This window comes from Osmia bicornis, chromosome 9 (genome assembly GCF_907164935.1).
Source record: "Osmia bicornis bicornis chromosome 9, iOsmBic2.1, whole genome shotgun sequence".
NCBI classification, from domain to species: domain Eukaryota; kingdom Metazoa; phylum Arthropoda; class Insecta; order Hymenoptera; family Megachilidae; genus Osmia; species Osmia bicornis.
In genome coordinates, this window is record NC_060224.1 from 8,195,004 (window position 1) to 8,203,999 (window position 8,996).

Below are 8,996 nucleotides of genomic sequence, written 5' to 3' on the forward strand. Positions count from 1 at the left end.
TTTACTAATGCATGTAAGACATAACAACTGCTTTCAAAATGCAGTTAACGTTGTCCATAGGTTATTTAAATGATATTTTATAAAATTGCTCAGCTAAATTCTCAAACAGACATACCAGAGCTTCATATTATGCATAATATTTTAAGTGGTACGATTTCGGCAACTTCCCCCTAACCTAAATTGACAACCAGAAACCGATTAAAAAATTGGTTTCAGAGCTGGGTGTCTTACCGTTTTTCGGATATCGTGGTACAATTTTGGGACTACGTATGCGCTATTCGATACTGCGCATACACAGAACCTAACCTACTCTAACCTAACCTCACCACGATATCTCGAAAACGGTAAGACATCCAGCTCTGAAACCAACTTTAATCGGTTTCCTGTAGTCGATTTAGGTTATACACCGAACCTGAGTTCTCAATTTTGGTGGAGCCATTCGGAAACACAGCCATTCCTTCTCTGAATCTACAATTTCTACTATCCGTATCGTTAAATTCTAACGCGTTGCCTAACAGCTACTCGAATCTCGTATAAATAGATAGGAGTAGCTGTACGAAATCGTCGGATCGGTTTGTTTACAGTGTCGGTCGTTGCCTGAAGACTGGTTTATTTCGAGCTAGGAGGCGACAACGGGACATCGTCGCTTGGAATTCAGAATGGAACACATTAGAAACACGATTGGGACGTAGTTTAACCTCCATTGATGCTATGTCATTCAAAATTCCGAATAGTGCTGGTGTTTACAGGGATCGTTCGCGTTACGCTAGTGGCATTCCAGCTTTCACGGTGTTCGTTCCGCGAGCGATTTGCATTCTAATTTCCAAACATTAGATCGGAGCTACTCTTTGATCCATTAATTGGTGGAAAAATGAATTTTCAAGCTTTTCATTACATGTTTCTCTTTGAAAATTCTAACTGATACTTTGTGCTTAAAGTAGAAGAATGTAAAAATGCTTGAGAACTGTTATTCAGCAAGAAAAGCGTTTTCCATGCGATTAAAGAAATTCCAATTTTTCAACCCTCGAGGAAGAATCTTTATTCTCCCCAAAAGACGTCCTCGACTTCGATTTTGCTTTAACCTTAAGACTGACCCAGTAAAAAGTCTTTTTCCTTGACCTCGTTCGATTCTTTTAATCTTTGCCTTACACGAACAGTATTTGTTGGATTGAAACGATAAACATAACTAACGTTTCACTGTCGAATCGATATTAAAACGGCAAGAGAGTCATTTCATGTACTCGTACAAGGATTTCTTTGCTATCGTGCAAAGGTGAACGTACCTACAGCTTTTTTTCGTAGCATTTCCACAACTCTAAAGCATTTCGACCACCTACGTGCACGTATCAAAGAATGAAAGTACGTTGCCCCAATCTGACCTAAGCTGGCACGAGCAAGTCGTCGTAAAAGGCCATTAACGTCGCTCGTTTAATATTCGTCGAGGTGAATTGGTGCCATTTCGACGCCAAACCAGAGGACTATGCATTGCTATTACCATTCACGCAAGGTCACGCGAATCCTTGCAATTTGTATTCCCAGGATTGGATATAAAAATGGAAATTGCAAAAACTTAACAGGAGAAAAATTAGGAAATATAAAAGAATCTGTTTGCATCTATCGAAACAACGATAAGTACATGTAAAAATTTCTTCCATTTATCGTTTGAAAAGTTTCAATAATCTTGCTTGCTTTCCTTCCGTGGCTCTCTTTTTTATTCAAGAAAGTACGGCTCTTTATTCCTCGAGCAGCGGAAAAAGAAGTTTCTTTAACCGAAAGCGATTCAGGAACAACTTCTCTCATTAATCTCATTTAATTTTGCACCACCGTTCGCTTTGAAACCAACTCAGAAGACATTTAGTTTCACTGGTAGGCGATAAAACTTGCGCCACTTTTTCGAATATACTATTTCTACGTGATCGAACACGAATCGATATATCAATTTTTCTTCATAGCCATAAATTTTTCGTTATTTTTCTATTTGAAACTAAATAGCAAACGTTTTACAGATCTTCAAAGTACCCTTTCAAAATAAACACACGACTTTGCATTAAAAATCAATTAATTAATATTGCTATTGCACGATGATTCAATCGATTTATTATAGAATATAATATTGATTGAGGAAAAGTCGAGTCCGATTCGATTTCACAATTCCACTCGTTTTATTGGAATTTCTCGTTAATTAATTCCTTCTCGTGGGACGACGATTGAGCAAGCAATACTATATTTGTCTCTTTATTACAACCTCGAAAAGAATCTTAAGTCGACACTTGAATCGATACTGCGTTCGATCATTCTTTCCCAGGATATTTGGATTTTTTAATTAAAACCTAACGCAACATTTAAGATTTGTAATTTAGCATTGTTTCGTAGTAGCAGCGTATGCATGAAACAGGATATTTCAAGGAAATACCTGATCAAATATGCGCGCGTAATCAATTTGCCCAGTACTTACAATTTTAAATGAAATTCAAGTCACTTTGGATAGCGAATAATAGAAACTCGAGATACTTCAAAAACAGTATCTGAATAAATACATTACTGCATTAAATGTAATAATTATTTAAAATAAAGAAAATCGCTTTTTTCAGTATTATATTCGTGTTCAATGACCTGTACTCCAATTCGGAAAACCGTCTATGTACAATTCATTGTTCGTATTATAAACAAGTACACAACATAGGTTCAAAGGTAAAAAAAATAATGAGAAAAATTGCATATTTATATTCATCCTACCATCGCGTAGTTTACCTTTCGTCCCGGTGCTACTCTTTAAGTAATAATATGCGTAACGCAACATAAACAAAAGTGGCCGTTTAATTCAGGCAAATTGCGCGACGATCCCAAACAACGGGACAAAGGTAAAAGGGTCGAGAAACTTTCTCTCTGTTACGGCCAACCCGTTCGTTGTTTGCACGCAATAATTAACTAAAATTAAATTCAATTAATTTCCCGCGAGTCGCGTTTCCGTTTTGCTATAAATCAACCGACGCCATTAATATTTCCATTGACGGCCGCGTTCATTGCATCCTCGAGAACCGTTATTTCGCGCTGTGAACGAAAAAAAAAAAAAAAAAAACATCTACCACGACTTGGTCGATAAATTTTCACCGAAACAGGACTGTGTGAAACGAGTACGAAAGGTATTCATCGGATTTTGGCACTTTTCGACCGTCGATAAATATTTTATCGAGAACCATTTGATTTCCTGTGTGCAACGACGCCACTACGGTCACGCGAATCGTAATCTGAAGGTTTTACGAGGGAGTGACAGTACTCCAGTGTGACAAGGTATCAAATTACTTATTACGATCACGTAACATTTCTGTTTTTGTGTTCTTATGCTCTGGTATGCTGAATTGGAATGAACGTAAATAACAATCCAATGATTATACAACATGTATCACAATAAAAAGAATAACGAGTCGGGTAACGTCCTACGGTCGCCTGAATGTATACGTAAGAATTTTTATCGTAACGTCCTACTGCGAAACGAGACGCCTTACGTTCCCATAGGATAGGATACGAATACGAAATAACAGATTTGTGGCACGCACTGTATAGACGTATAATTTTCTGTGATTCATCGTATTATGCAATTATGGACGGTAAAAATTCACGGTAAGGTACGAACCTTCCGAGAATCCATTTCGATGAAACGATTAGGGTTAAATCGCCTTCGAGTTTCGAACGTGCGTGCCTTATCTTATTCCGTGTGTCATACAACGAGTAAACAAATTCATGCAATTCGTAGTGAACCGTAAACAAGCGACAAGAAATGGTATCGGTACAGATTGTTTAGGAGCCAAACACGTACGCGGTCTGAAAGATACGTGCAAGAACGCGTTGCATCGTTGTAGGTATATGTTACGATATTTCATCAGGAGAATTTCATAAGGCGGTTCGAAGAAACGTTTGATGAACAACAGACGATCTAGCACCGCGTTCAAATTTTGAACGTACGCGTTCGACAACTTTGCACATGACATATTATCGTGATGAAACTTGCTAAACGAGCAAGTGACGCTACGCTAAAGGTGATCGAATGATCGTCGAAGGAGTGACAGAAGAGAAAGAAAGACTGAAAAAGTAATCGTACTCACCTCGGTAGCGGCGTTGCATCCCGCGAGAATGACGGCCGTGCTGATCAGAATCCAGTATATCCTCGGTTGCATCTTTCCTATGTTTATTCCTGGGCCCGTTCAAGAGCCCCTCGGGTAATCACCGCGTTGCCTCTAGAAAACCAAACGAAAAAAATACGCGTACCGTCCCAGCCAGGAACAAACCACCAAAAAATCCACCGGAGCAACAACGCGACACACCACACTGATCGATGAACCGCGAGACACTGAGGGCGCAACGATCGGCCGCTTCCATCGTCGAGCTGACGCCATCTTGGATGGTCGCATACACGCCCTGGCGGCCACCGGGAGAAGCAAGTTCAAGTGATCGTGCTACGCGACTCGAACAGGTCCACTGATTTTTGGGGAAAATTAAGTTTTTCATTTATGAAAGTTAATTACAGTATAACTTGAGTCATACATAAGTGATAGTGCCCGATTAAAATTGTTTTTCAGTCAAATCAATGCAATTTTGAAAAGTTCTTGATAATTTGAGTGTAACGCTGTGGGTCTCGTAGTCAGATTCGGAATCCTGCTTTGGTTGAAGATTTAAATCACGGCACTTACACGTATGTTAAGAATTACTAAACCAAAGCTTAAATTTATCTTTTTATCAAATTATTTCATGAACTAATATAATAATCATACCCATTTGTTGCATTTACAGTGTCTACTGAAGCCGCCAGAAAGTTGAACAAAATGGCGCCATTACGGGGAAAGTGGCGCGAAAATGGTATTCGAAGAGGAGGCCGGTATAGTGAGTTGTTTACTTAAAAATGCTTGTTTACATAAATACTATTTGCAATCGTAACATATTAAAGTTGTAGTAAACATTAATTTTTAATTTATTATACAATCACTTTTCAATATTATAATATAGCAATATAATTTGCAATAAAAAGTTACTATTCCATACAAAAGGACAGTTTCATATTTGTTAAGTATTGTTGACTTTTAATCAAAATCATTCTGTATATTTAAAAAATAATACGTTTATATATATCGGGATTATTTTTTATCGCTAGCCGATACATTCTTTTCAAGGTCTTTTAAAAATCGTAAATTTTCGTCTATGTTACGGTTGTGTTCCTCAATTTTATCACGCATCGTTATAACCTCATCCTGCATGCATTTTACCTCCTCCTGTAGTTTTTGCTTTAGCATGTCCAATAATTCTTTGTCCTGTAAAACATAAATGACTGTTATGTTTTGACAAATTTTTCGATTTCTTATAATGTTACCTGTTTATAATAATATTCGGCTTCGAAAGCAATATCGTTGTTCGATACATTATTTTTATTTGAATCACTATATTTTCTTTTAAGATATTTGGAACTAAAGAAAATGTAACAAAGTTTTATATTAATTATTTTGAAATAGTGAGCATAACCCAAAAGGTGCAAAACTAATAGCAGTTGTTAATTAATTATTAGAATATAATACTTACCTACTAGTCTCACATGATAAAGTACGTAAAATATAACGAAACATTATTTCTAACAATTTATAGAAATTTATATGAATAAAAAAAAATCGTTCAAAAGGTTGAACTTAAAAATTTTGCAGCTTTCTGTCACGAACAGTGAAACATTTGAACACGAATACCATCGAAAAATAATCGAATGAATTACGTTTTATTTTTAATATTTCACTTGAAATGCATGAATAAGCATTGCTGTGTTAAGTACATGAAAATAAACAGCTTACCGTTTTTATTCAATACATTTTTTTATATTTATATTTATGTATAATATTTTGCATCTAAAAAAAAGTATAGACATGAAGTTCTAGTATTACTATCCATAGTATTTAATAGCTTCATTATTAAAAAGAACAACGTCCTACTTAGAAAAGTAGGAATTTTACAGCAGGGAAATAGACTTAGCGTCTGTCCATGTCTGAAATTCTTAGTTTGTGACGGTTTATAGCTTCTTGATGGCGCTTGATTTGTTCTTCATGGAAGGAGATCTCATCGTGCAGATCCATTTTTAGTTTCTGAAGCTTTGCTTTATCCTAAAAGCAACAAAATTCTACGTACATTTCTTTAAATAATCACACACAGTATATACAGTTATTATAACTGACTTGATTGTAAAAATATTGATCTTCATGGGCAGCTTCCATTTTTCCAAAAGCACCTCCAGCCTCTCGAATAGCACCACCACCGCCTCCGCCGTGGCCAGCACCTGATCCACGTTCACCAATCATTTTCACTTGGCTGTAATGATAAAATATTGATCTTAGAAAGTGTTCCATAATGTTTTACGCTGCCAAAAAGAAGTAAAGTGCAATAGAGCAGTTAAAAATATTCAATGTCCATTTATATCACCTATCAATCAAATAACTATACAATTTAATTTAGAGCACATTAAATTCAAACTGAAAATACAGTGATTATTAAGAAATTGAGCAAAAACCAGACAAATAATTTTCTGGAATAATGGTATTGTGACTATTACATAATTGAACCTAATGTAGAGAAAATTCAATAATGAATTCTGAAGCTTCTTCTGAAATAAATATCTGAATTAGTTTATAAAAGTGTTTATTTAACGTACTGTACTGAGAACTTAGAGAAGAAGATACTAGAACACGATAAACGATAGCTTTTACTTGTGCCTTGTGCTAAAACCGTGCAATAGCTGATGCCGAATTAAACTACGCAGAAAAGAAAATCTATATAGTTTTGCATTAGTCATTCGATGGAAAACATTCTTTTATACCTCAGCGAAGCCATACCCCGAGAAAACGTAGTGATAACTCGTTGCATTGTTCTCTACGTAGAAAATTCAAAGTACAGTAGTTTCTGAGGATTCCAATAGAAATCATACACTACTAGTAGAACGACACGTTCCTATTACTTATTCCGGCAGATGGTTCGCAAACCGTCCGTCCCTGGCGCTAGTTTGGCGGCAATATTAATTCAAGTTTTACCCCGAATTTGGGAAATTGAAATTTTTTAAGTAATCCAATATTCCAAAAATTCAAACTGATGACATATATAATATATTCATTATCAGAACGAACGAGAATATGACCTGTAATATTCAGCTGCTTGATTCTCGATCAATTGCCTTTTAATTTCCGAAGTTTTCAATTCGTTAATTGCGGTCTGCTTTTGCAGCTCTGCACGTTCCAATTCGATGTTTAACATTCTCAATTTGAGCTCGTGTTCCCTTTGAGCCAGCTCCACCATCCATATCGCTCTTTGAGTGGATTCATCTTGATCATTATTGATCCGATCGTTTCTTTCCTTCGTATTGGACAATGATGTACTCTCTTCTGCTTGAAAACAAACAAAAAGATTTGTACATTTAAAAAAAATATTCGTCAAGGTTATTTTGAAAGTACCATTATCAAATTGTCGAGCATTGGCGTCCGCAGAATGTACCCTCTGTTCAGCCAGATCTATTGGTTCGTCCTCGGATATCCGTAGTCGTTTTTTCCTCGTGTTCGACTTTTTTGTGAAAATTTCTGTCCTGGCCTCTTCTTCCGTGTTGTAGTCGTCGTCGCTGTCCGCCTCGACTTTAATTTCATTGACCATCACTTCCGGCGCGGATGCTGTTAGTTTGTCAAGGATCGTCTGCAGATTCATCGGGTTGTCCGGGTCTTCTTGGCTGTTCTCGTCCGAACGATCGCCGTCTCCTTCGTTTTTCCTCGCATTTTCCATTAATCTCCATACCTCGATCGAGAGATTCGATGGACGACATTTGGCAGCCTCTTCGGGGCCCAGACTCTTCACCTATAGATGCATTTTCGTTAACTCCATTTCCATCTTTTTTTAAATATAACTTTAATCATTTGGTTACTGTTTTTTAACATTATGCATGTTTTTGTTAACGTAATTTTGAAGTTGACATATTTTCTACATAACTTACACAGTGTATAAATATTAAAAGATTCTCATAGCTTGACTATCTATCAACCTCTGGTGTTTATAAAACAGCCTCGAGTAGCAATGAAAACATAGAAAACTTGGGTGAAACTTGGGCTACCTTGAAAATACTGTTCGACAAGTTTTGCATTCAATCTCGTTACTTTGGAAGCGCTCAGGGATCAAGAACATAAAATTTACATTTTCATCCCCAAAATATAAATTCTCGTTTGATGTTCATATTTTCCAGCAAAGAAATAATACCCTTCAATTAAATTAGACAATCGTTAAATTCTACTCGACAATCGAACGTGTTTAATTTGAAAAATCGATTAACCTTCTCCGCAAACGTGTACATCTCCATTCTGGCTTGTGCTTTCATCCTTCTCCATTGTTCCCTCATCCTGGTGATATCTCGGTCGGTGGAAAATCTGCCACGAAAAGCGCAATAAATCTGTTGCCAGGCTAGAGTTTTCATAGCTGAGGCCGCGGCATCGATTTTCTTGTTCTCGATCGCGTTAACGTGGCTTTTGATCAACGAGAACAAAGCGTTCTTCTCCTCTGGGACCCAATTCTGTGTCCTCTCCCTCTTCTTCAGTAACACGGTCGTGGTGGTGGTCGTGTTCGAAGACATTCTTCTTACGAGCTTCGTCTACCAAACGTGCTTCTTTCGTTGATTAAAATTCTTGAAGGTTCGACGCTCGTTTTAATTAATTTCGACTTAACGCCTGCGATCACGGTACGCTCGCGTGTCGTTCCCGTCGCGATTAGCTAATGTTTTCTTATTTCTTTTCCCCTTGTTTAATCGTCGGTTTAAAACAGTCAACTGTTTTGGCGATGACGACGCGCGTTCGCATGCAGATGTTCAAAAATTTTCATTCTTTTTTAATCAAGCACGCATCTGAAAGATTGATATTACCCTTTTCTAATATTTTTACCAATCGTGTACCAAAATTCACTCTTCGAGTTGATACATCCCAAAGAAATCTCACGTTAGAAGT

The 8,996-nt window shown here is 36.9% G+C and overlaps 4 protein-coding genes across 5 annotated transcripts in view; all 4 read right to left on the minus strand.

Annotated features, from left to right (window-relative positions):
• The window catches only part of LOC114875108 (syndecan), a 65,733-nt gene extending 61,394 nt beyond the window's left edge, over positions 1-4,339 (minus strand). The window contains exon 1 of the mRNA XM_029185049.2: positions 4,104-4,339. Within this exon, the coding sequence (XP_029040882.1) occupies positions 4,104-4,175 (72 nt within the window). The 5' untranslated portion in view covers positions 4,176-4,339. The remainder of the gene's footprint in view (positions 1-4,103) is intronic.
• Positions 4,340-4,869: 530 nt separating this feature from the next.
• Positions 4,870-5,676, minus strand: LOC114875094. Its single transcript, XM_029185021.2, has 3 exons — positions 5,569-5,676; positions 5,363-5,456; positions 4,870-5,303 (listed from the first exon to the last, which is right to left on the minus strand). Exons 1-3 carry the CDS (start codon positions 5,610-5,612, stop codon positions 5,130-5,132), a joined length of 312 nt encoding a protein of 103 aa, XP_029040854.1. The 5' UTR covers positions 5,613-5,676; the 3' UTR covers positions 4,870-5,129.
• Positions 5,677-5,906: 230 nt separating this feature from the next.
• On the minus strand, positions 5,907-6,985 carry LOC114875093 (ATPase inhibitor mai-2, mitochondrial-like). Of its 2 annotated transcripts, XM_046286956.1 has the most exons (4): positions 6,845-6,939; positions 6,680-6,779; positions 6,207-6,339; positions 5,907-6,134 (listed from the first exon to the last, which is right to left on the minus strand). In XM_046286956.1, exons 3-4 carry the CDS (start codon positions 6,327-6,329, stop codon positions 6,003-6,005), a joined length of 255 nt encoding a protein of 84 aa, XP_046142912.1. In that variant the 5' UTR covers positions 6,330-6,339; positions 6,680-6,779; positions 6,845-6,939; the 3' UTR covers positions 5,907-6,002. The 2 variants fall into 2 exon arrangements, with proteins under 2 accessions (XP_046142912.1, XP_029040852.1); XM_029185019.2 differs by lacking the exon at positions 6,680-6,779 and having other exon boundaries at positions 6,845-6,985.
• A 152-nt stretch (positions 6,986-7,137) lies between these two features.
• Positions 7,138-8,750, minus strand: LOC114875149. The gene is made up of 3 exons (XM_029185116.2): positions 8,333-8,750; positions 7,498-7,863; positions 7,138-7,398 (listed from the first exon to the last, which is right to left on the minus strand). The coding sequence occupies exons 1-3, from the start codon at positions 8,627-8,629 to the stop codon at positions 7,138-7,140; spliced, it is 924 nt and encodes a 307-aa protein (XP_029040949.1). The 5' UTR covers positions 8,630-8,750.
• Between the last annotated feature and the right edge of the window lie 246 nt (positions 8,751-8,996).

Excerpts from the sequence above, each read along its gene's own strand:
- LOC114875094 (XM_029185021.2), bottom strand. The coding sequence starts at position 5,612 with ATGTTTCGTTATATTTTACGTACTTTATCATGTGAGACTAGTAG. Across the intron at positions 5,457-5,568 it reads TTATCATGTGAGACTAGTAG|TTCCAAATATCTTAAAAGAA; the intron begins GTAAGTATTATA and ends CATTTTCTTTAG. Across the intron at positions 5,304-5,362 it reads CCGAATATTATTATAAACAG|GACAAAGAATTATTGGACAT; the intron begins GTAACATTATAA and ends TATGTTTTACAG.
- LOC114875093 (XM_029185019.2), bottom strand. The coding sequence starts at position 6,891 with ATGCAACGAGTTATCACTACGTTTTCTCGGGGTATGGCTTCGCTGAG. Across the intron at positions 6,340-6,844 it reads CGGGGTATGGCTTCGCTGAG|CCAAGTGAAAATGATTGGTG; the intron begins GTATAAAAGAAT and ends TTATCATTACAG. Across the intron at positions 6,135-6,206 it reads ATCAATATTTTTACAATCAA|GATAAAGCAAAGCTTCAGAA; the intron begins GTCAGTTATAAT and ends TGTTGCTTTTAG.
- LOC114875149 (XM_029185116.2), bottom strand. The coding sequence starts at position 8,629 with ATGTCTTCGAACACGACCACCACCACGACCGTGTTACTGAAGAAGAGG. Across the intron at positions 7,864-8,332 it reads TGTACACGTTTGCGGAGAAG|GTGAAGAGTCTGGGCCCCGA; the intron begins GTTAATCGATTT and ends ATGCATCTATAG. Across the intron at positions 7,399-7,497 it reads AGAGGGTACATTCTGCGGAC|AGTACATCATTGTCCAATAC; the intron begins GCCAATGCTCGA and ends CAAGCAGAAGAG.